At 42.4% G+C, this 26822-nt stretch overlaps 1 protein-coding gene across 8 annotated transcripts in view; it reads left to right on the plus strand.

The window, feature by feature from the left end:
- CHRDL1 (chordin like 1) overlaps positions 1-22725 on the plus strand; it is a 134067-nt gene extending 111342 nt beyond the window's left edge. For 5 of the 8 annotated variants that reach the window (XM_040629073.1, XM_040629094.1, XM_040629081.1 and 2 more), the window contains exon 12: positions 1811-4285. In XM_040629073.1, coding sequence (XP_040485007.1) covers positions 1811-1941 — 131 coding nt within the window. In that variant the 3' untranslated portion in view covers positions 1942-4285. Of the gene's footprint in view, positions 1-1810; positions 4286-14145; positions 14231-15790; positions 16520-22703 lie in introns of those variants that run through there. The other 3 variants (XR_005834594.1, XR_005834593.1, XM_040629112.1) reach the window with 3 other exon arrangements.
- The last annotated feature ends 4097 nt before the right edge of the window (positions 22726-26822 follow it).

The following is a 26822-nucleotide window of genomic DNA, read 5'->3' on the forward strand; positions in this document are numbered from 1 at the left end:
ATAGCAACAACAAACAACTCTTAAACTGTATTAGGTTGGTCAGACAGGGAAGGAGGGGTCACTGTGAGGGACATCTCTGAGCTTAAACCATCAGGATCGCTACAAAGAGAGGAGTTTGGAATGACTCCAACAGTAACAACTTTATAGACCCGGTGAATAGTGTTAATTTGCTAACGGGAAACTGGAGAATAAGCAGGTACTGAGGGAAAATGCTTTTCACTCAGACATGTTTAGATGAAGATACTTAAAGGCTATCTGAGCAGAGTTTATCCTATGGGCAGCTGGAAATAGGATTGCTGAGATCACTTGTTTATTCTGTAGGTGAGTGACAGACGATAAACTGAACAGGAGAGAGAATACAGATGGAGGGGTTGGGGGTCCTTACGTGTGAGTAAGGAATAAAGGGGACAGGGTCTAGGATCCAGTACCAATGATGTGACTTTTGAAATTACCAATTAATTTCGAAGAACACCTTTTTCCCCCCCTACCATGAGGAAGGCACTGCTCTGGGCTCTGGGGGACTTGAAAGGTGATTGAAACAAACTCTCTGTCCATAACAGGATTTGGGGTGTATAACGGAAGTAGATGGTGTGTGTCTCCAGCTGTGTGCAGCTGAAGGAAGTGGGGACTGAGATGATCCTGCAGGGACATCTGGGGAAAAAGAAAAACAAGCCTGACCCTTTCTATCATGTGGCCATCAGATCCTGGCACACAGCAGGGTTTCGGGGGAAGCCGGTTCCTTGCCCGACCCTTCTCTCCTATCCCGCTGAGTTGGAGAGAACAGAGAAAAGTGAAGGATCCAAGGGAGAAAGGGAGCAGAGACATCGAGTCCGTAAGGAAAGAGGGTCATGATCTCCTGTGGCCAGGGAAAGAAAAGAGGTTGAAAATAGGTTCTGGATGAAGAGGAGATTGCTGACCTTGGACTAGGAGTTCCCCAGGTTGTAACGCCACGAGAGCAGGAATCTAAATACCAAAGAGGATATCCAGGTGGGCAGTGTGTTACGAAGATTATTTGCCATGGCAAGGTGACAGCAGGAGAAGGAAGATCTTGCCATTCGAGGATCGGGAAAGTCAGAGAAGGGACGGGTCCAGAAGAGGGATGACCTAGAGTGGTTACCAGTGCTCAGCACAGGGTGTGAACTCAAAAATGTTTGCTCAGCTAGCATGACGGAGTGGGGAAGAGGCAAGATGGTCAGGACATGCTGGGAGTACAGGCACGTCGGTGGAAGGAGAGGAGAAAACAGGGAATGGGAGGGATAGCCACAGGAGGGGATTGAGGGGTGCTAAAGGGTGTGTAAAGACAGCATGTGAGCATAGGAGAAAACAGAGGTGGACAGTTGTTAGCAAAGGGTGGCGTGAATAGAGAAAAGAGCAGTAAATAATCAAGTCCCCTAAAGCAGTATCTGGCCCCCCAAAATTAAGCAAAGCCCTAGGAACGCACAGGTACTGCTTTATTTGACCTGGTGCCCAGTGAGCCACTAAATAGCTCACAACCTGATAGTGGGGCATTTCGCACACGCTGCACATACTGCAAAAAGTCCAAGAATAATACCTAGGTCTGACTCTTGAGGCAGTTATGTATTATTCTTGGGATTCTTACAAATCCTGCATGTTGAAATGAACACTCTGTGACCCGTTTTCCATATCTGTCCCCAGAAACATGTTTGGGGTGGGCCATTCTGCTGAAACCACCTGACGTTTATAGTCCGACCCCCCCGGGCGAGCGAGTGGGTAAGGATCGGGTAGATTGGTTACACTCCTAATTGGCTCTGCCCTCTTATATGTCTGGGCCACTCTGTTTGCTTTGTAGGCCAGTGGAAGATATTCACGGAAGGAGAAGCTCAGATCAGCCAGATGTGTTCAAGTCGTGTGTGCAGAACAGAGCTTGAAGATTTGGTCAAGGTTTTGTACCTGGAGAGGTCTGAAAAAGGCCACTGTTAGACAAGACAGACAGTATTGGAGAGGGTAAAGCAAGAAAACTCAAACTGCAGCTGGACTGCGGGCTGATTTTGCTTAAGTCAACAGTGCCCTAAAACCCCAAACTCAAATGCAGTTCATTATTCACGCCATGCACAGCATAACTTGCTCCTTTATGTGGAGTGGTGTGTCAGTCCTTAAACATCTCCTGCAAAGAGACTAGAAGAGTCTTAAGTTATTTGTGGGAGGAAGAGGGATGGAACACCACAGCACTGCTTTAGTTTCTGGGAGAATCACATTTCTTTACAGGTTAAAGAGTAAACAAAACCCTAGGGCTTCTATCTAGAAAGTTATTGCCACGAAAGAAAAGAGACAAGAATTTGCTTAGTAGGAGTTGTGTAGTACAGAGAAGATATGTGTATGAAATTATACTCTTCGAATTTTAGGATGTCTTGTGTTTTTAAGAAAAAATTAACTCCCCATCCTCGTCCACAGAGAGACACGTGCATGAGTGTGTGGGTGCGCACGTGCGTGCACGTGCGTGGGCACACACGCACACGCGCGCAGACTTACACACGCACATGCGCGCAGACTTAACTGCCACCTTTCTTCTGAGGCAAAGCCAGCATAGACTCTCCCCTCCTTTCCATCACCTGGCTCCCAAGTAGCTTTGAAGTTGTGGGTACCCAGGAGGATAAAGAAGAGCTTGTGAGCAGAAAGCTCTGCCCTCAGGTCAGTGGTGTGGTTGCTGAAGTCACCAACTATGGTGGCGGGGTGAAGAATAAGAACACCGTTGCATGGCCACCCTCACGCTGAAGCTGTAAATAACTTCTCCCTAGTGATACCACTTCTCTTTTCTCCCTGAGCCCGTGGGGCCCCCGTAAAGAAGTTAGAACTGGGTAAAATCTTCAGAAACTGAATCTACAGAAGACAAAATAATTGTTGAAGAAAATGGTGGATGGAAGTCAACAAGGCAACCTTGTGTGTTTTCAAGTCAATAGAAGTCACCGACGAACAGCTCAATACTCACTAATTTTCTTGATGCCAGAGTTCCGTAGTCCAAAAATTTAGGTTAAATGATTACATTCCAGAAGTTCCTTAAAAAGGCAGTTTTCCTTCTTCTCCAATTACAGGAGTTCATTTTGACTTTGCGAAGGGACTCAGTCCCCGCAAGCTTCTGAAGGTTGGCCCTTCAGTTAGGAGAATTATTGCTCATTTGGGAAAGTAGACATTCTGATAAGGATCTTTGTTCTAAACCTTCCTACCATTCTCATTTCATCCACCAAGTGGGGATTTGAGTCATGAATCCTAGAGAAGTCTGCTCAGAAAAATGTCTCTTCACAGCTCCATACCAGAATGGAACTTATCCATTCTGAGACCTGGCTTTAGACATCATCTTTGTGGCAAAACTATAAATTCTCCACAAGGATCTCAAGCCTGCCTTCTAGACTCATCCCTTCTGAGGGGCATGAATGAACTCTAATGACTACTCAGAAGTATCAAGGACACAAACGTCCCGTATTTCCCCCTCCGTGACCATGGGAGAGAGGAACATTGTTTTCCCTACAGTAGATGACACCAGTAGGGAAAAATGTAAAAATCTTTATGGCAACCTGGCACAGTGGAGTCTGTTCTCCTCAAAGAGATACAGGGGCACCTTGTGGCCAGGCCCTCATGGGACAAGCCGCCTACCAATCCTTCACACATACTCTCCACGGGAAAGGGAGGGAGGGCATCCAGGGCCGAGAGGCCGGAGAGCAGTACTGGGGACGAGCCTGCTAAGGAGCTGTTGCCTCCCTCCCAGAGGCGGCAGTATTTCCATAGTGTGGAAACAAGTGACTGGATCCCGAAGCCAAGCGGTGGTTTCCCCTTCTGGATGACTCACGCCAAAGCCTTCCCACCCAGGTGTTCTCTGAAAGCTCAACCGTAAGGGAACACCCAGAGAGCTTCCCTAGATAGACTTCTGCCCCCAGGTGCTGGGACACCTTTCCGAAGTGCTGTGTGAAGCAGGAGCTGGGGAGCTGTGCCAGGCCAACGTAGAAAGCTTCCAGCGTTCGGTGTGGTGTGGGCAGTAGGGCATAGGGAGAAGAGGCCGAGCCACCTGTAGTTAGGAGAGGAATGGATGTGGTTCTTCTTGTGTATTTATTTGTATCATAAACACTTGGAACAACAGAGACCATAAGCACCATTTAGCGGTCGTAGCCGTTTTGTAGTTAGCTCGTGTAAACAAGTAAGAGGAAACGTAATGTAACAGTATTAGCCTTTTTGTTCTTCTCACAGGACATGTACCTAAATAGGGTACTTATTTATGTAGTCGCTGTATTTCTGAATTTTTAAATTAATAAAAGAAGTTAATTCTGAAAAATCACCTGCAGGAATGCTGCGTGAGTGACTGAGTCTCTGGTCCGTGCTGACCTTGGAGCGGGGAGCGGGCGATGGGTGGGCTTGGCTGTTTCACACTCCGCTCAACGCCCCCTCTCTCCCCCTGTGGCGTCGTCGCTAAGAGTGGGGACTCTGCAGTCAGAGTGCCCGCGTTTTTAATCCCAGCTCTGCACTGCCCAGCTGTGTCGGTCTCCCCATCTACAAAACGGGGATCATTATGGTACTATTATTGCCTTTTGCCTGCCTGCGATCCTGCGGTGAGACGTAATTTAGCCAGCGCCCGTCCAGGGATCAGTGAATGCTCCCTTTATGACCATGGATGTTCAAGAAGGGCATGGCCAAGACACTGAAGAGATAGGGGACAGAAGGCCACCGCCTTGGGTTTCAGGAGGGCCTCAATTTCAGTCTGCTGCTCTGTGGCAGAATTGTACAGGGAACAGGGTGAGAGTTTTGCCACATGTGTTGATCCAAACCGAGTGGCTGCAAACCCCCAAGACCAGTTAGATGTGTGCTATCGCAAAAGCCAAGAGAGCCGAAGTGTCAGATAATATAGGGACGTAAAAGCGTGCACCGGGGTGAGCAGCACAGAAGTCCTTGGTGGTGACGTGTTGGGGGAGTGATGAGAGCAGAAGCCAGAAGTGAGTGTGAAGATGAGGAACTGGAGACAGAAGTAAGAGTCCCTTTTTGGAGAAGCTTCATTACAGAGAGATTACATGAAGGAAGTAGCTGGAGGAGGATATGGGGTCAAAGGAAAGTTTTAGGTTTTTTTTTCTTTTTTTTTCTTTTTTTTTGGTTTTTAAAGATTTATGTGTTTTTATTTCAGAGAGAGACAGAGAGAGAGAGTGCGCAAGCAGGGGGAGGGGCAGAGGGAGAGGGTAAGGAGACTCCCTGCTAAGCATGGAGCCCAGGGCAGGGCTCAAACCCACAACCCTGAGATCAGGACCTGAGAGGAAACTGAGAGTCCCATGCTTAACCGACTGAGCCACCCAGGCACCCCTGGAAAGTTTTTGTTTTAAATATGGGAGATACTTGGCCATGTCTGAGTACTGAAGGGAGAGACCCCACAGAAAGGAAAAGATTGAAGGTAATGGGGAAAGGAGTGTTATCCTGGCCTGGGAGGTGCATGAGAAGCCGTTCCCCATGCCGAGCCTTGAAACTTACAATCCTTGACCCACAAACCTGGCCTGAATTTTGGCCTCTGGTTGCCCACCCCTTACTGTGCGTTGGCTGTACCTATTTCCCCTCATATCTGTTAGCTTGCCCCACCCCACCCTTACAAAACCCAGCAAACTCTCCTCCGGAACGGTGGGCTCTAAATCCCCACATTACTTCACCTCCGGTGGGGGAACCACATATAACTCAAACCAGACACTCTGGCTCCCTCTGGCACTCTTCCCTTGCCCCGATCACCCACATCCAAATTTCACTGAGTTCTAGCAATTTCGTCTCCTAGGTGTGGCCTGTGTTTATTGGTGATTGCCCTTCTCTCCTCCTGCAGGATCTTTTCCTCTCTGCAGTCTCCACCCCCGGGGGTGATTCCCAGGAAGTCCCAGAGGTCATTTCATGTGGGCCACCCACTGCTTCCATCACCACACGTCTTCTGACACTCCCCACCACTGCCCGCTGGTGGGGGCTCCTTCTGCAGGCCTAGAGGTGCCAGCAGGGTGGCGGTGGTGCTCTGTAAGCTTCAGTCTTCCCCAGTGGGACCTTATCCTGTGCACAAGCAGAGAGAATGCCCCCTCCTTCCCCACCTGTGATGTTATATGTTGCCACCTTCCGTGCAAACCAGTTTAACACATAGTTCTTGAGCGTGTATTATGGGGTCTTCTGGTGCCTCAGAGCCTCCTGGATTTTTGCACAGAAACGAATCCTTCAAGTCCCATTTCCAGCCCTTTTGTTGCCAGGACGCAGAGGCTGTGCTGAGTATAAGCCTCTAAGATAGAGATGAGACTGTCCTCCTAATCCCTCTTCCTTATGGTTCCCCTGTGCGGCCTCCGTGCCCCACTGAATCCCTCATGCAGACTGACTTCAAGGGGCCCGCCCCTCCGGCCAGCCAAACAAGCTCAGATACCTCTGAAACCTCTCCGTGGGAGGCAGGAGCCCTTCAATGCAGAGCGCCGGCGACAGCACACAGTCTCCCGAATAGTTCACACGCATTTACAACGTTGCACCTTTGTATATGCTCTTCCCACTGCTAGAATGTTCTTCCCTCTCCTTTTCCCAGCGGACTCCTACTCATCCTTCAAGACCCAGTCGAAATGTCACCTCCTCTGTGGAGACTTACCTGCTTCCTTCCTAGTTTGCTACCATTTATCCTTTCTTCCTATTTACTGTATCCTCCTGCCATGCCAATTCCGTTCTCCTGGAACTTAGTACTTAGTATAAAGTCCTTAGTACCAAGAAGTACTAACAAGAACTTAGTACCTAGAAGTCCTTAGTACTTCTGTTCCTTTGCACCCAGCTCCCTCTGCCTGGAATATTCATCCCCTGATGTGTCGAGTTAGCGAAGACCTACTCATGTTTTAAGACTCCCATTGCTCACCTCAGACCTTGTCCACCTCTTTCAGGCACAGTTAGTTGTGCCCTCCTCCGTGCTCTTATGAAATAACAACGAAAGCACTGTTGACATGCATGTTTTCTTAGTTAATCCTCAACCACCGCCCCGTGTGGTAGGTCCCATTATTGGCCCTAGTTTAGAGATGAGGATATTAAGAGCACTCACCTTTTCTGTGCCATTACAGTGGACCCTTTAATAACTTGGGGGTTGCAGGTGCCAACCCCCCGCTACAGTCAAAAATTTGCATATAACTTTTGAACTCCCCCAAAACTTAACCACTAAGAGCCTACTGTTGACCAGAAGCCTTGCCGATAACATAGGATATACTGGATTCTTAACAATAAAGTAAGCTAGAGAAAAGGACATGTTACTAAGAGAAGCATAAGGAAGTGAAAAACATTTATAGAACTGTACGATGCAAAATTGGCATGTTGAAGTGAACCTGCGCAGTTCAGACCCACGCTGTTCAAGGGTCAACTGCGTGCATAAAAATGACATATTTGCTCAGCCCCAGTCTCCCTGGTTAGACTGGAGAGCTCTGAGAGGGCAGAGACCCAGTGGCCAACACTCTCAGGCATTCAATAAATATTTTGCCAAGTACATGGTCAATCTAGTGAGATTCTTTCTCTGGTTGAGCAAGAAAGCGGTCCAGAGATTACTTGAATATCCAGGGGCAATGCAATCCTTCAGAACATCTTGTCTGTCAGCCCATCTAAGAAAAACGAATGAAATCTTATTTAACAAATACAAATTTAAAAAGTGTTTGTTTGCCTCGCAAAATGATTTGCCATAAGGCGTCTTTTAAAATAACTCACAGATAACAGATTTACACATAGATTATTTATTTATTTATTTATTTATTTTTAGTGCTTAAAGCAAGATGTCCACATTTGTGGCACAGGCCTCACAGCGGTGCAGGATTCTTGCTAAGGCTTCAATATTGTGCATGACAAGTAGTATCTCTATTTCTACATGGAAGATATTGCAATATAATATTTGGAATAGCCATAATGCATATTACAATACTTATATCTCTACGTGTGTGTGTGTGTGTGTGTGTGTGTGTGTGTGTGTGTGTGTGAATAATTAGACTCCAACATGGTGTGTATGGAGCTTTCACAAAATGGGCACTACAAGAAAGCTGAGGCCTGGTTTCAAGTTACCAGAGACAGGAGTTCTGAGCTGCGTCCCGAGTATGAGCAGTCCCCAGTCTGGGAGTGAAGTGCTGGCCCACAAGTTAGAAGCCAGCATTTTCTCACAGAAACATCATTTTATTTGATGCTTGGATTCCTGGGCCAGTCCACACAAGCCCTTTGAACCCTGAACATAANNNTATAGTACTAATTAGTACCTGCTTAAGCTCAGTCCTGGGGGCAAGGGTGGGTGGTGAGGAGCGGAGAAGAGGGAGCAGGGAGTTTCACCTTTCTGGGTGGGGCGGCGGAGACGTGGGCGAGGAGCCGGCTGGAGGCAAAACGTCAAAGACTGAGTTTGTACTGACAGCCTCCTGTCTCATCACGCGCTCTCTCTGGTGTGGCGCTGTCATTCCGCCCTTCGCATCCAGCTATCCCAGACCCAGGCCTGCCTGGCCCCAGGGAGGACCGCAGGCTCCGCCATTAAGGACCTCCCTGAACAATCAGAACCTGAAATCCCTTCAGGGCGGCTGTCTGGGCCTTAGAGAGGAAGCACACTGAGTGGAGTGAGAGATGCTCACCCCTCAGATACCTTTTCACTTTTAAAGAGTTTATTACTCTTTATTACCCTCAAAATGAATTTCCCAATTACAAAATTACAGGCAGAGGGCTGGAGTGAGTGAAAACCTTCTGGCAATGGAGACAGTAGGAGGGAGGGGGGTGTGGAGGGGTGTGGGTGTTGGGGGTGGGAGGGTGAGGTTTGCTCTCTGGTGGGGGGATGTGGGAAGGAGGCAGAATCATGTAAGCGAGCCTACTCACATTTCTGCCTGGGTCTCTGCAATCCCCACCTCCACCGCTTGGAAACAGCGCTATGCCATTCTTGTTTTCTAGCTTTCTCCTTTTACTTCTCCTCCTCCTCCTCCTCCTCCTCCTCCTTCTTCTTCTTCATTATTATTATTATTATTATTATTATTATTATTATTATTATTAGTTTCAGGGGTAGACTTCAGTGATTCATCAGTTGCCTATCACACCCATAGTGCCTTCCTTCATGCCCATCATCCAGTTACCCCCTCCCCCCACCCCGCCCCCTCCAGCGACCCTCAATTTTTTTCCTTGAGTTAAAAGTCTCTTACGGCTTGCCTCCGTTTCTGTTTTCATCTCCTTTTATTTCTGAACCTGCTACATCTCTAAAATGCCCAGGTTTGGGTTTGTTTATGGTGGGAAGCAGGGGGGGGAGGGGTGCTCCTCCGAAAGCGTTGTTGACAACTGTGTAAGAGGTGCAGGCTGTGCTTTAGCCCTCACAGGGCTGCGGCCTTACGCTAGCCTGAAGAGGGGGCACTTAGAGAAGTGAATTCTGGAATTCAAGAATGTATCTGAGGAGAGAGATTGCTTCATCAGGAGGGAGTCTGGGAAAAAGAACACTGCAGAAGTGCTCAAGCCATTTTCAGTCTTGAGGTCAAGATGTTCACCTCTGTTCAAAGAATGACCACAGTAAAAACCTCAGAAGTTTGGAGTCAAACTTAGCAAGGAGTTTGCTCCTGTCAGGGAGCCAAGAGAAGACAGGGAATTAACATACACAAACAATTCGCATTTCTTTCCGTTTCTCCCTGTTCAGTACATCTCTTTCTCTTTTTTTAAAGATGTATTTATTTATTTTGGGGGGCGTGGGCAGAGGGAGAAACTCTTTCAAGCAGGCTCCCCACTAAGCTTGGAGCCCGACACGGGGCTTGATCTCAGAATGCATGAGATCCTTACCTGAGCCTAAATGAAGAGTCAGACGCTTAACCCATTGAGCCACCCAGGCGCCCCCCCCCCACATCTCTTAATCTCTGATTCCCTATCTGTAAAATGGGATAAGAATAGTCCCTGCTTCAGGGGCACCTGGGTAGCGCAGTGGTTAAGCGTCTGCCTTCGGCTCAGGGCGTGATCCCGGCGTTATAAGATCGAGTCCTGCATCAGGCTTCTCCGCTGGGAGCCTGCTTCTTCCTCTCCCACTCCCCTGCTTGTGTTCCCTCTCTTGCTGGCTGTCTCTCTGTCAAGTAAATAAACAAAATCTTAAAAAAAAAAAAAAAGAATAGTCCCTGCTTCAAAGGGTTGGTGTGGGACTTAAATGAGATAATGTGCTGTTGTTCGTGATAGTGACAGGCACATAGCAAGTGCACAGTAAATTCCATTTTTAAAAATTCAATGAGCCATTCGTCCTTGACCTCCAGTTGTTCAAAGAAAAGGGAAAGCAGCCAAGGCTTGGCTTATTTCAGGCCGAGAGTAGAACTTAAGCCTGGGTTTGAAGCCAGTACCAACCTCTGATAACTAAAAAGGAGAAGCCTTCTGGGGTTCCCAGTAGAGAAAAGGAGAGGGAGTGTCCCCACAGGACTTCCACCAGGTTTTAGGAAAGAGCAAGAATCTGATTTTGGTGCCAAGGAATCTGGGAGTTGAGGCCACTGCCGTTTTAAAATGCCACCACATGACTACGAGGTAGGAAAACCTGACTGACCCCCTTTTTTTTTTGGTTCTGAAAAAATGACCTGGGGAGTGGTGGTTGACCCTAATTTCACTAAAACCCACGGTGTGACATGTGTCATGGCTATTCCCAATGTTCATTTCCTCTCAGGCTGTAGTAATAGAAACACTCTGGTGTAGTCACTCAGGTACGGCACACCCAGAAAGGACCACATACTAGACGGTTCTGGGGTTCCAGCGGTGGGCAAGATAGAGCTGGCATTTGCCTGCACAGAGCTCATCGTCTACCAGAGAATAATTGCAAGGGTGGTAAAAAAAAAAAAAGGGCAAGACCAAGGGGGCGATGACAGTGTAGGTAATGAGGACTTGTTCTCATCATGGAAGGACAAGGAAGATATCCCCAGGGAAGTGACATTGAAGGGGAGGTTTGAAGAAGACTTAGGAGGTGGGCTTCCACAACGTATTTTGTTTGCACACAGGGCGTCCCTGCTTTGAAAAGAGTTTGAACAAGCACTGGACTGAAGCACAGATTCTGCGGGTGACTCCCCTTACCACACAGGTGCTCCTGGGAGGGAGAGCTGGGTATTCACTGTACGTCCTCCCCTATAAAGAAAGAGCACGGAGGACATTAGGGGAAGGAAGGAAAAACTGAAGGGAGGGAAATCAGAGGGGGAGATGAACCATAAGAGACTATGGACTCCGGGAAACAATCTGAGGGTTTCAGAGGGGAGGCGGTGGGGGGATAGAGTAACCCAGTGATGGGTATTAAGCAGGGCATGTGTTGTGATGAGCGCTGGGTGTTATACACAAATAATGAATCATGGAACACTACATCAAAAACTAATGATGTCCTGTATGGTGACTAACATAACATAATAGAAAGAAAGAAAGAAAGAAAGAAAGAAAGAAAGAAAGAAATTCCACCAACAAAAGTAAAGAGCAGAGTCCTAAGGGGATGGAACATAAGACGGAAATTTCAACGGAGGAAAGGGGTATGAATCTGAAGTCTTGCCCGAAAGCTCAGCCTGAGATGTGACCCTCCCAATGGGATGAGGGACTCACAGAGGCGCTGCCTCGGAGACCGCAGGGCACCCAAGTGATTAGTGTTCGATCACTGCCACTGTTCAGAATTACTGGAACATGGTGATAATAAAGGTCTGACGAATATTTTGTTAGTTCTACAGTTTTACGTTCCCTAGGAACACCGTACCTGCTTGCCTGACTGCAGCCTGGGGACCGCTCTGGCCCTCCCCCTCTGCCCCCCCACCCCATGCCATTAGGCGGCCCTCAGAAAGAGGTTGGAGAGAGGCAGACAATGAAGTTGTCAGCCCCGTTCTCAAGAGCCTTTTCGCCTGCAATTCTAAGCAAATTCACTCTAAGAAAGTGAGCTCTCTTGGGATATGGCCTCTTCTCAAGCAACTGAAGTCATTGTGCGCCGACCTTTTTAGCGCCAAGGAAAGTAGCCACTTCTGCCCTGAGGTCATGTCAGGTAGAGAGGAGAATTGAGGCAATCGGCTGGTTTTCAGACAACCCCAAATCCCCTTCTGCAGGGACTGGCCAATTGTTTCCTCAAATGTTTCTTTTGCTTTGGCTAGTGGAGACCCAGTCTGAGTGTGATTACTCTCCTGGATCTGAAACAAAGACACAATCACATGGGGTGGGATTGGAAAGGACCAGATATTAACCCCAAGCCACAGGCAGGGGGATGCCTGGAGCAATACAACAGGCACGAGAAGGCTCTGATGCAATGTAATGGGGAAGGGGGAGGGTGTTTGGTTGAAAGGAAAAGGTCAGCGTGCATTTGAAGTCAGAACTGTGGCTGATGGGACGCCCTAAAGTTTTGGAAACTGAGGACAAGCTCCAAGAATATTGAGACATTCTGGCAACTTTGGAGAGGGAACCCTCCAGAAAAACACAAGACAATTCGAGCTGATTGAATGGCTTTGGATAGAAAGTGGGACTCTGGGTTGGATGGGACAGGGAAGGTTTGCAAGCGAGTATCGGGGGAGGAGTTTCTGGGAAGGAACAAAAGGAAGGGAGACGCTCCAAAGAAAAGGAAGTCTTAAGTCATCTGCTAACGTTTGGGCGTAGATATTACTGTCTCCTTGCCCTCCCAACAGACAAAGAAGTGGGCAGATGTGGTCTTGATCACACATTTGGCAGCCCTCTCCTTCCTTTTAGACCCCATCTGCGGTGCTCAGCACCCTCTTTTCCCCCCCTCCAACACACAAGAACATTTAGGGTTTGGCTCTTTGGAGTGGTATCAGCCAAACACGAATCCGTCAGAATGACTACTGTCATCAATACAAAAAGCATTGATTTCCCCCAAGCATGCGTGGCCCCCCAAACGCTGAACTTCTTAGCCCCCTAGACCTGCTTGGGGCCATTTCTGATCCCCACTCTGCTTTTAGGATGGAATTGTTTCATGGGCTACCCGGAAGCAATCCAGTGAATTAAGACCATTGTGTTAATGACTGCCGATTGGCTGACACTCTACCGAGTGAAAATTTGATACCCTATGAAGAAGAGTCTGTATTTAACTCAGTGGTCCTTCCACTTTTTGAGTCCACATGACTTTTTTGGTCCATCAAAACTTTCTCAGACTATCCCATAAGAACAGCTGTACTTTTAAAGAAAATACATAATGAAAAAAAAAGTTACTAGGAATTCAGCCACACTTTTAGAAGGCTTTGTGCTTTATCCATCACATCAGCCCTGTGTGTTTTAGAAGTAGTAGTGAATATATGTGTGAGACACAGTGCCTCATTCATAAGTCCCTGGTTAACCTGGTTGTGACCTCAGATGAGGAACTGCTGTTTTATCCAGAAGAAACGATTGAAACAGAAAGTTTAATCTCTTTGCAAGTTTCATACTGAAGATACTTTTGTGCCTGAAGGGTAGGGCGGAGCCTCTCCCGCAAACCTCCCAGATGTATTTTCTGTAGGAGGTCTGGGCAGGGCTAGTTAATAGCTGACAAAAGAAAAATGAAAAAATGCTCAGGTTTCAGGGAGCCACCCTAAATGCTCCTTTGAATGACTTCCACAAAGACCAAGGCTGGAGGAAGCTGGTGGAACACTCAGGGTTTGACTTGTTGCAGTGGAGATGGCCAAACAATAGGCCATTAATCAAAATTTGACCAATGTCACAACTACAGAAGAATCAATTTCCCCAACCAGGGCTAACAGAGAAACACTGCACACCTCTGAAAATCCTAAGAACCACTTAATCATACATTTTAAAAGGATGAATTTTATGGTATATAAATTACATCTCAATAAAGGTGTTATTAAAAAAAAAAAAAAAAACCTTGACCACAAGTGTCATCAGGAGTATTGAGGTCAACACGCTTGCCATATTAAGCTCTCCATAACTGAACCCCCATACCAGGGACTGTAAATTTAGCCTGTCCTCAGCTCCACAGAAAGTTGATTCCTATTGATATCATCTATCCGACTTTGTATATTCCAAGGAGATGATTAAAAACATCAGGTAGTGGGGGGCGGGCACCTGGGTGGCTGAGTTGGTTAAGCATCCAACTCTTGGTTTTGGCTCAGGTCATGATCTCAGGGTCGTGAAATCGAGCCCTGGTCGGGCTCTGCTCTCAGCCCTACTTGTCTCTCTCTCTCCCACTCTGCCCCTTCCCCTGCTCTCTCTCTCAAAAAAATTAATTAATTAAATTAAATTTTAAAAAAACAGCAGGTAGTGGAATGGAGTGGAGTCGTTAAAACACCAACACTGAAATCAGACAGCCTGAATCCCTGACCTTGCTGTATAACTTTGGGTAAGTCACTTATCTCTCTGAGCCTCCCCTTACTCACCTTACCGTTTTGTCATATGACTTGTTCCTGTCCCCTAGCTCTGCTTTGAGAAGTAAAGGAGTTAATGAACAAAAAATGCTTAGCACAATACCTAGCTAATGCAAACTGACCTAAGTCACTTGGTAATGTACATCTATGATTTGGTATATAGTGATAGCTGGCAAAGAAGTCTGAGGTGGTAAGCTTCAGCTACTCCTCTGGGGTCTCACTACAAGATTACAATAAAAAACAAAAGCTTATATAAAGTTCTGCCTCGGGGCACCCAGGTGGCCCAGCCCATTAAGCATCTGCCTTCAGCTCAGGTCCTGATTCCGGAGTCCTGGGATCGAGCCCCACATCAGGCTCCCTGCTCAGTGGAGAGCCTGCTTCTCCCCCTGCCCCTCCCCCTGCTTGTGCTCTCTCGCCCACTCACTCTCTCAAATAAATAAAATCTTTAAATAATTTTAAAGAATAATAAAATAAAATTTTGCCTCATACAGACATTATTCATTAGCAAAGTAAGTACAGCTCATCATAAAACCCCTTCTATAAGCTTGATGAAGTCCCAGATCTCTGTCCTTTTAAGTGCTCTGAGCACATCCTTATGGAAGATACAGTACATAGTTTTCTCATTAGCTTCATACAGTCAGAAATCCTCTAAACTAATGGCAGAGCACAGGACCCATTGGGGATCAATTCACTAGTGTTATTCTATGGAGTATAGGGTAAAACCCTTGGAGTAGTCTTACAACCTGTTCATGTGAAGATATGGAGTGTCTCCTAACCAATCCACATATATTGAATACTTTTTACTTATTTTATTTTATTTTTTTATTTGAGGGAAAGAAAGGCAGAGCACAAGCGGGGAGAGCAGCAGAGGGAGAGAGAGAAGCAGACTCCTCACTGAACAGGGAGCCTGACACAGTCCTAGATCCCAGGACCCTGAGAGCATGACCTGAGCCGAAGGCAGCTGCCCAACCAACTGAGCCACCCAGATGCCCCTGAATACTCTTTATTTTAGAGAGATAGAGAGAGACCGTGAAGTGGTGGCAGGGTGGAATAGAGGGAGAGGGACAGAGAGAATCCTAACAAAATTCCACGTCCAGCACGGAGCCCAACATGGGACTCAATCTCAGGACCCTGAGATCATGACCTGAGCCATAATCAAGAGTCTGACACTTAATCAACTGGGCCACCCAGGTGCCCCTATATTGAATACTTTTCATTTTACAAATAAAATCCCATTTCTAGCATTCATCATAACAATATGGCATTAGTTTCACCAATAAAAAAGATTTGATGTACAACCCACTAGTTAGCAAAATGTCAGTTCTTGAGTAAGAGAGGAATAACAAAAGGACTTGTAGTAGCCACCCCTGTAATGTAATCCTTTCTTAATAAATTCCCTGTGACCACCCTAGATTATGCACTAACTGTATACTCAATTCTTTAATGAATATAGGACTACTCAAGGTCCATTTTATCTAAGTTGCAGAATTAAAGGTTTTTACGGTGTTCTTTTATTTTTGTTTTCATGCCTGTAGGTCCTGTGGTGAGATTCCCTTGTTCATGACTGATATTGATCATTTGTGTCTTCCGTCTTTCTGTGTTGGTCAATCTGGCCAGAGGTTTGTCAATTTTATCGATCTTGTCAATGAACTGGTTTTGGTTTAATTGATTTTCTCATGCTTTTTTGTTAATTTCATTGATTTCTGGGCTTATTTTATTTTTTTATCATTTCTTTCTTATGCTTCCATTGGGTTTAATTTTATCTTCTTTTCCTAGTTTCATAAAGTGGAAGTTGGGATTTTTGGTTTTAGATCTTACCTATTTCCAGTATAAGCATTAACTCCTATGAATTTCCTTCTAAGAGATGCTTCAATGGCATCCCACAGCTATGACATGTTGTATTTTTATTTTCATTTATTCAGTTCAGAATATTTTTAAAAATTTCCCTTGAGAGTTCCTTTTTCACCTATCAATTATATAGAAGTATTTTCTGTCATTTATGAGTATTTGGAGACTTTCTAGATATCTTTGTTATCGAATTTTAGTTTGATTCTGTTAGGATCATTATTTCTATTCTGTTAAATTTCTTAAGGTTTGTTTTGTGCTAAATAATATGCTTTCTCTTGGTGTATGTTCCATATGCACTTGAAAAAGATGTATCATTCCCCTATTGTTGGGTAAAGTGTTTTATAAATGGAAATTAGATCAAATTGTTGATAGTGTATTCTGGTCCTCTGTGTTCTTACTGATTTTCTGTATAATTGTTCTACTGGGTGCTGAGTGAGGAGTGAAGTGTTCAACAGTAATTGTAGATTTGTCTATTTCTCCTTTTTTTTAATCAGTTTTTGCTCAAATATTTGAAGTTCTTTTGCTAGATACATACACATTTTATTTTTTCATTTTTTAAAGATTTATTTATTTTTTAAAAGATATATTTATTTATTTGACAGAGAGAGAGAGAGAGCACAAGCAGGGGGAGTGCCAGGCAGAAAGAGAGGGAAATCAGACTTCCTGCCAAGCAGAGAGCCCAATGCTGGGACCAATCACAGGACCCTGGGATAATGACCTGAGCCAAAGGCAGACACGAAACCGATTGAGCCACCCAGGCACCCCTATTTATTTATTTTTTTAAATTTAAATTCAATTAGCCAACATATAGTACATCATTAGTTTTTGATGTAGTGTTCAGTGATTCATTAGTTGTGTATAACACCCAGTGCTCATCACATCACGTGCCCTCCTTAATACCCATCACCCAGTTACCCCATCCCCCCACACCTCCCTTTTCACAACCCTTAGTTTGTTTCTCGAATTTTAAAATGTTGTATGTTCAGGGAGAAATGTCTCCTTCATAATTATAAAATGTCTTTCATTATCTCCGATAATATACTTTATCTAATATTAATATCACTAGTCTAGCTTTTTTTTTAGTGTTTCCATGGTATATCATATTCTATGCTTTTACTTTTTAACCTATGCGTTTCTTTATACTTAAAGTGGGTTTCATATAGAGTATATAGTTGATGTATAAGTCAGGCTTCTTCAGAGAAACAAAATCAGTAGGATACAGAGATATGTCTGTGTATGCAGGTTATATGTGTGTCTGTATATTTATATATATCATAATTTATATTACATAAAAATATAATATATATTTATTATGAAGAACAGGCTCATGCAATTACAGAGGCTGAGAAGTCCCACAAGCTACCATTTGCAAGCTGGACACCGACTAAAGCTGATGGTCTAATTCAGTCTGAGTCCAAAGGCCTGAGAACAAAAGCAGCCAATGACGTAAATCCTGGTTTGAGGATCAGAGAAGATGAGATAAAATATCCCAGCTCTTTCCTCTAAAATCAGGAGCAAGACAAAGATGTCCACTCTCACCACTTTTATTCATCATAGTACTGGATGGCTTAGCCATAGCAATCAGACAACAAAAAGAAATAAGAGGCATCTACGTTGGTAAGGAAGAAGTTGATTGAGTTGATGCAGATGACATGATACTATACATAGAAAACCATAAAGACTCCACAAAAAATACATATTAGAAGTAATAAATTAATTAAATAAAGTTGTAGAGCACAAAATAAATACATAGAAATCAGTTGCATTTCTATACACCAATATTGAAGTAGCAGAAAGAGAAATTAAGAAAAACAATTTCATTTATAAATGCACCAAGATGAAGAAAATACATAGGAATTAGTTCAACCAAGGAGGTGAAAGACCCGTGCTCTGAAAACTATAAAACACTGATGAAAGAAACTGAAGACAACACAAACAAATGGAAAGACAGCCCATGCTCATGAACTGAAAGAATTAATATTATTAAAATGTCCATAGTATCCAAAGCAATTTACAGATTTAATGCAATCCCTATCAAAATAGCAATAGCGTTTTTCACAGAACTAGAGCAAAGTATCCTAAAATTTGTATAGAAATGCAAAAGACCCCGAGTAGGCAAAGGAATCTTGAGAAAGAAGACCGATACTGGAAGTATCACAATCACAGTTTGCAACGTATACTATAAACCTGTAATAATTCAAATGGCGTGGTACTGGCACAAGAATAGACACAAACATCAGTGAAACAGAATAGAGAGCCCAGAAATAAACTCACACTTATATGGTCAATTAATCTGCAACAAAAGAAGCAAAAATATACAATGGGAAAAAGATAGTCTCTTCAACAAACGATACTGGGAAAACTGGACGGCTACATGCAAAAAAACTTTCTTACACCATACACAAAAATAAACTCAAAATGAATTAAAGACTCAAATGTGAGATCTGAAACCATAAAACTCCTAGAAAATATAGGCAGTAACTTCTTTGACATCAGCCTAGAAACATTTTTTCTAGCTATGTCTCCTGAAGCAAGGGAAACAAAAGCAAAAATAAACCATTGGGACTATATCAAAATACAAACTTCTGCACAGTGAAAGAAACCATCAGGAAAACAAAAAGGCAACCTACTGAATGGGAGAAGATACTTGAAATGATGAGGGGTTAATATCCAAAATAAATAAAGAACTTATATAACTCAACACCAAAACTACCACGTAATCCAATTAAAAATGTGCAGAGGACCTGAATAGACATTCTTTTCGAAATAGACACACAGATGGCCAACGGACATATGAAAATATGTTCAACGTTACTAATCATCAGGGAAATGCAAATCAAAACCACAGTGAGATATCACCTTACACCTGTCAGAATGACTAAAATAAAAAAGACAAGAAGTCACAGGTGTTGACAAGGATGTAGAGAAAAAGGACCCCTCGCGCAATGTTGGTAGGAAGGTAAATTTGGTGCAGCTACTGTGGAAAACAAGATAGAGGTTCCTCAAAAAATTAAAAATAGAAATACCATATGATCCAGTAATTCCACTACTGGGTATTTACCAAAAGAAAACAAATACACTAATTTCAAAAGACATACGCACTGGTATGTTTATTGCAGCATTATTTAAAATAGCCAAGATATGGAAGCAACCCAAGTGTCCATCAATAGCTGAATGTATAAAGAAGTTGTGCTACACACACACACACACACACACACACACACACACACACAGAGGAATATTACTCAGCCATTTAAAAGGATGAAATCTTGTCATTTGCAACAACATGGATGGACCTAGAGGGTATTACACTAAGTGAAATAAATCAGACAGAGAAAGACAAATATCATATGATTTCACTTATATGTGAAATCTAAACAAAACAAATGAATAAATAAACAAAAAGCAGAAACATACCCATAATTACAGAGAACAAACTGATGGCTGCCAGAGGGAGGGAAGAAAGGGACAGACAAAATGGGGAAAGGGGAATGGGAGATGCAGGCTTCCAGTTATGGAATGAATAAGTCACAGGGATAAAAGATACAACATAAGGAATATAGTCAATGGTATTGTAATAGCATTTTATGGTGAAAGAGTTTATCTATACTTGTGGTGAGCATAGCGTAACATACAGAGTTGTTGAGTCACTGTATTGTATACCAGAAACTAATGTATTCTTGTGTGTCAGCTATACTTCAATAGAAAAATAAATAAATAAAATAAAATGTCCCAACTCAAGCAGTAAGGCAGGGCAAAAAAAAAAAAGGAAAATTCCTCCTTCCTTCACTTTTTGTTCTATTCAGGCCCTTATCAGATTGGATGACGCCCACCCACACTGGGAGGACAATTTACTTTACGGAGTCTATTGATTCAAATACTAATTTCAAGTGGAAACACCCTCACAGACACATCCAGAAATAATGTTTAATCTGGGCACCCTATGGCCAATCAAGTAGACACGTAAGATTAACCATCACAGTTGAGTTTTGTGTTTTTATCTAATCTGTCAATCTCTGTCTTCTGGACCATTTGCATTTAATTTAATTGGTGTGCATGGATTTAAGTATGCAATTTTATTATTTTTTTATGTTTGTTTCCCTTTTTTTTCCCCGCCCCTGCTTTCTTTTTTACCATTTGAGTATTTTTAGTGTTACATTTTAAATTACCTATTGAATTCTAAGTAGATCTCTTAAATAATTTTAATGGTTGCTCTAGGGATTAAAATATGCATCCTTTATTTTTCACAGCTATAGGGTTATAATTAATATTTTATCAATTTCAGTAGAATGTAGAAAACTTACTGCCATATGAGTTGAGTCCCGATGCACTCCCTGCTATATGTTGTGGTCATTATTAAAGATATTACGCTTACATACATTGGAGTCTCCTTTAAATAGTGTTATAATTTTTGCTTTCAACCATCCTAACATATTTTTTTAAACTTAGGAGGAAATAGTCTATTATGTTTACATAGATATTTATCATTTTTCTTGATCATCTTTCATTCTTGAAGATCCCAGTTTCCATTTGGTATCATTTCCTATTTACCTCAAGATTTTACATTTGATTTCCAGAAATATTACTATGATGTGTCCAGCATGGTTTTATTTGTATTTATCCTACTTAAAGTTCACTGAACTTCTAGAATTTTTCAACAAATTTTGGACATGTTTAGCCATTATATATTCAATTATTTTGCCCCGTTCTCTTCTCTCTTTCTAGGATTCCAATGACATTTACATTAGAACTTTAGGTGTCATTCTATAAGTCTCTAAAACTTTATAGAGTTTTTATTCCAATATTATTTCTCTCTTTGCTTCAGATCAATCTAATTATTCTATCTTCAAATTTACAGATTCTTACCCCTCTCATTTCCATTTAACTACTAATCCTACCCCGTGAATTTTTATTTCATATGTTGTTTTTTTTGATTCCGGTATTCCCATTATGTTTTTCTGTTTTTCTTTCTTTCCTTCTTTTTTTCTTTTTCTTTTTTGTTTTTGTTTTTTGTTTTTAAAATTCTTTATTTAAATTCAATGTAGTTAACATAAACTGTATTATTAGTTCAGGGGTAGAATTTAGTGATTCATCAGTTGCATGTAACAGCCAGTGCCATTACATCAAGTGCCTTTGTTCCATTATGTTTTTAAAAAGATAACGATGTACAATATGTTGGCTAACTGAACATAATAAAAAAAAGATAACAATGTATATTTTCTGCTGATATTTGCTATCATATTGATCACAAGCAAATGTTTCTCACTTCATTAAGCATGGTTGTAATAGCTGTTTTAGAATCCTTGTCCACTATTTCTGACATTATGGTAATCTCTCGGTTGTTTTCCTATATCTTTTTTCCTCTGGGTGACATTTTCCTGTTTCTTCACTTGTTAAACAGTTTTTTTTATCATAACCTGGATATTTGGAATGCTGGGTTGTGCAGACTCTGAGAGTCTCATATTTTCCCCTGAAGAATATTGATACTTTTGTGTTGGTAGTAAATCAACTTGAACTGCCAACTGATTATTTAGCTGGGCTGGTTTGCATCTCTCTCATATATGCATGGTTCAGTGCTAAGTTAGAAACTTGGGCAGAACTTAATCCTCCTCATCTCCAGCTCTGTCCTTTCTGGAATTTCCCCCTCACTTCGCAGTGGCTGTGGTTGCCAAAAACTTTGACCTCCAATTCTTCAGGCCAGTAGGACCACTAAATTTCTATCAGAATATTAACTGCCCCACACTGCCAGGGAAGATGATGTAGAAAGATCCTACACTCTCCTCTTCCCATGGATACAGGAAGATAACCCTCGCATCAGTGTAAATAACACAGAAAATGAACCAAAGATTATCAGAACAGTCTGTCCCCAGCTAAATATAGAGAAGAGGCCACATCAAAGAGGGTAGGAAGGGCAGAGACACAGTTGGGAGTTAAACAGACCAGTGGGACTAACCTCAGGAGGGAGAGAGCCCACAGGCACAGAGAGAGGAGAGAAACAGACCCTCACACCAGGTACCCAAGTCACGGAGAACTCACATAGCGAAGATGAATCCCTGTAACATTTGGCTTTGAAAACCAGAGGGGCCTAATTTCACAAGTCCTTACAATCAGCACGCCTGAACACCTGGAACTTTAAAAATCAGCAGGCTTGTCCCTGGGAGAGCCACAGGGACTGTAAGAAACTGAGGCCTGACCCTTAAAAAAGACAACACAACAAACAGGCCCATGGAGATACAGCCCAGAAGCAGCAGTTTGAAAAATGCCTGGGGTATACAGGAGAAAGATCTGTTTACTAATCTCAGAGCATGTGCTGGAGGGGCAGGGACCTTGGGAGACTTCTCCAAGAACAAAAGAGCTGGCGGGTGCCATTTCCCTCCCCTGCTGCCCAGCCTAGATACATGGACCATTGTAGGAAGCAGCACAGTGCCAACACTCTCCACATAACTTAATAAAAGCACCCTTCACCCATGTTCTCCTGTGGAAAGCGTTGAATCACTATATTGTGTACCTGGAATTAATATTACAATGTCTGTTAAATAACTGAAATTTATTTATTGTTATTTTATTTTTTTGAAGATTTTATTTATTTATTTGACACAGAGAGAGAGCTCAAGCACAAGGGGGAGAGGCAGAGGAAGAAAGAGAAGCAGACTCCCGGCTGAGCAGGGAGCCTAATGGCGGGGATCGATCCCAGGACCCTGAGATCATAACCTGAGCTGAAAGCAGACACTTAAGCGGCTGAGCCACCCAGGCACCCCAACTAACTGGAATTTAAATAAAAACTTGAGAAAATTACTTTGAATGTGAATGGACTAAGTGCTCAAAAAAAAAAAAGTAGGATGATGAAATGGATTTTAAAAAGCAAGATCCATCTATATTCTGTATACAAGAGACTCATTTCAGACCTAAAGGCACATGCAGGTTGAAAGTAAAGGGGTAGAAAAGCATTTATCATGCAAATGGAAGTAAAAAGAAAACCAGGGTGGCAATACTTATATTGAACAAAATAGACTTTAAAACAAAGACTGTAACAAGAGACAAAGAAGGACACTATATTATCATAAAGGGAACAATCCAACAAGAAGATAAGAGAATTGTAAATATTTATGCGCCCAGCATGGAAGCAGTCATACACACAAGGCAGCTAATAACGAACATAAAGGAAGTAATCAATAGTAACACAGTAATAGTACGGGGACTTTACCATCCCACTTATATCAGTGGATAGATCATCCAAACAGAAAATCAACAAGAAAACAGTGGCTCTGAATGACACACTGGACCATATGGACTTAGCACATATATTCAGAACATTCTATCCTAAAACAGCAGAATGCATGTTCTTTTCAAGTACATGTGGAACATTCTCCAGAATAGATCACATATTATCCCACAAAACAAATCTCAACAAATTAAAAAAAGATTGAAGTCATACCAGGCACCTTTACTGACCACAATCCTATAAAACTAGAAATCAGCCACAAGAGAAAATCTGGAAAAACACACAAAAACACGGAGGTAAAATAACATGCTACTAAATAATAAATGGGTCAACCAAGGAATCAAAGAAGAAATAAAAAAAATACATGGAGACAAAGGAATATGAAAACACAATGGTCCAAAATCTTTGGGATACAGCAAAAGCTGTTCTAAGAGGGAAGTTTATAGCAATACAGGCCTACCTCAAGAAACAACAAAAATCTCAAATAAACAACCTAATTTTATACCTAACGCAGCTAGAAAAGGAAAAAAACAAAAAAAATCCAGTAGGAGGAAGAATATAATAAAGATTAAAGCAGAAATAAACAAAAGAGAATCTAAAAAACAACATAAGAGATAAATGAAACCAGGAGCTTGTTCATTGAAAAGATCGACAAAATTGATAAAAACCAAGCCAGACTCATCAAGAAAAAGAAAGGACCCAAATAAATGATATCAAGTCAATGAGGATAAATAATAACCAACACCACAGAAATACAAAAGATTATAAGGAATATTATGAAAAATTATATGTGAACAAATTGGACAACCTAGAAGAAACGGATAAATTCCTAGAAACATATAACCTCCTAAAATTGAATCAGGAAGAAATAGAAAACTTGAAAAGACCATTTACTACCAATGAAATTGAATCCATAAAAAAAAAAAAAAACTCCCAACAAACAAAAGTCAAGGACCAGCCATCTCCACAGGTGAATTCTACCAAACTTTTTTTAATTCATTTTTTATTGTGTTATGTTAGTCACCGTAGAGTACATCATTATTTTTTTTTAAGATTTTATTTATTTATTTGACAGAGACAGCCAGTGAGAGAGGGAACAGAAGCAGGGGGAGTGGGAGAGGAAGAAGCAGGCTCCTAGCAGAGGAACCTGATGTGGGGCTCGATCCCAGAACGCCGGGATCACACCCTGAGCCGAAGGCAGACACTTAACGACTGCACCACCCAGGCGCCCTAGTTTTTGATGTAGTGTTCAGTGATTCATTATTTGCATATAACACCCATTGCTCATTGCAACATGTGCCCTCCTTAATACCCATCACCAGGCTACCCCATCCCCCCACCCACCTCCCCTCTGAAACCCTCAGATTGTTTCCCAGAGTCCATAGTCTCTCATGGTTCGTCTCCCCCTCTAATTCCCCTCCCTTCAATTTTCCCTTCTTTCCCTTAATGTCCTCCATGCTATTCCTTACGTTCCACATATGAGTGAAACCATATAAAAATTGTCTTTCTCTGCCTGACTTACTTCACTCAGCATAATCCCCTCCAGTTCCATCCATATTGATGCAAATGGTGGGTATTCATGGAATATTACTCAGCTGTCTACCAAACATTTAAAGAAGAGTTAATACCTATTCTTTTCAAACTATTACAAAAAATAGAAAAGGAGGGAAAACTTCCAAATTCATTCTATGAGGCCAACATTACTCTGATACCAAAACCAGATAAAGACAGCCCCAAAGAAGAAAACTATAAGAAATATGTCATATGAACATAGATGCAAAAATCCTCAGCAAAACATTAGCAAACCAAATCCAATAATATATTTTAAAAAATCATTCACCACGATCATGTGGAAATTATTCCTGGGTTGCAAGGGCAGTTCAATATTCACAAATCAATCAGTGTGATACATGACATTAATAAAAGAAAGGATAAAAACCATATGATCCTTTCAATAGATGCAGAAAAAGAATTTGACAAAGTACAACATCAATTCATGTAGGTTTAGAGAGGACATACCTCAACATCTCAAAGGCCATCTATGAAAATCCCACAGCTAGCACCATATTCAATGGTGACAAACTGAGAACGTTTCCTCTAAGATCAGCAACAAGGCAAGGATGTCCACTTGCACCACTTTTATTCAACACGGTACTGGAAGTCCTAGCCACAGCAATCAGACAACAAAAAGGAATAAAAGGCATCCAATTGGTACGGAAAAGTAAAACTTTCACTATTTGCAGATGACATGATACTACATATAGAAAACCTGAAAGACTCTACCGAAAAGCTATTAAAACTGATAAATAAATTCAGTAATGTTGCAGAATACAAAATCAATGCAGAAATCCATTGCTTTTCTTCTTCTTTTTTTTAAAGATTTTATTTATTATTTATTTGACAGAGAGACAGCCAGCGAGAGAGGGAACAGAAGCAGGGGGAGTGGGAGAGGAAGAAGCAGGCTCCCAGCGGAGGAGCCTGATCTGGGGCTTGATCCCAGAACGTCAGGATCACGCCCTGAGCCAAAGGCAGACACTTAATGACTGAGCCACCCAGGCGCCCCTGCATTTCTTCTTTTTAAAATTTTTTATTGTGTCATGTTAGTCACCATATAGTACATCATTAATTTTTGATGTAGTGTTCCATGATTCATTGTTTGCATATAACACTCAGTGCTCCACGCAATATGTGCCCTCCTTAATACCCATCACTAGCCTATCCCAATCCCCCACCCCCCTCCCCTATGAAGCCCTCAGTTTGTTTCCCAGAGTCCATAGTCTCTCGTGGTTCATTCCCCCTTCTCTTTACCCCCCCTTCATTCTTCCCTTCCTTCTCCTACCGATCTTCCTGCTATTTCTTACGTTCCATAAATGAGTGAAACCATATGATAATTGTCTTTCTCTGTTTGACTTATTTCACTTAGCATAATCTCCTCCAGTCCTTTGCATTTCTATACACCAATAATGAAGTAGCAGAAAGAGAAAACAATTCTATTTACAATTGCACCAAAAATAATAAAATACTTAGGAATAAACTTAACCAAGGAGGTAAAAGACCTATACTCTGAAAACTATAAAACACTAATGAAAGAAATTGAAGACAACACAAACAAATGGAAAGATATTCCATGCTCATGGATTGGAGGAACAAATATAGTTAAAATATCCATACTACCCAAAGCAATCCACAGAGTTAGTGCAATCCCTATCAAAATACAAATAGTGTTTTTCACAGAACTAGAACAAATAACCCTAGGGGCAACTGGGTGGCTCAGTCGTTGTTAAGTGTCTGTCTTCGGCTCAGGGTGTGATCCCAGGGTCCTGGGATCGAGCCCCACATCGGGCTCCCTGCTCCACTGGGAAGCCTGCTTCTTCTTCTCCCACTCCCCCTGCTTGTGTTCCCTCTCTCACTGGCTGTCTCTTTCTCTGTCAAATAAATAAATAAAATCTTTTTTTTAAAAAAAGAAAAGAACAAATAACCCTAAATTTTATATAGAA

This window comes from Ursus maritimus (assembly GCF_017311325.1).
Source record: "Ursus maritimus isolate PB19 chromosome X unlocalized genomic scaffold, ASM1731132v1 scaffold_X1, whole genome shotgun sequence".
NCBI classification, from domain to species: domain Eukaryota; kingdom Metazoa; phylum Chordata; class Mammalia; order Carnivora; family Ursidae; genus Ursus; species Ursus maritimus.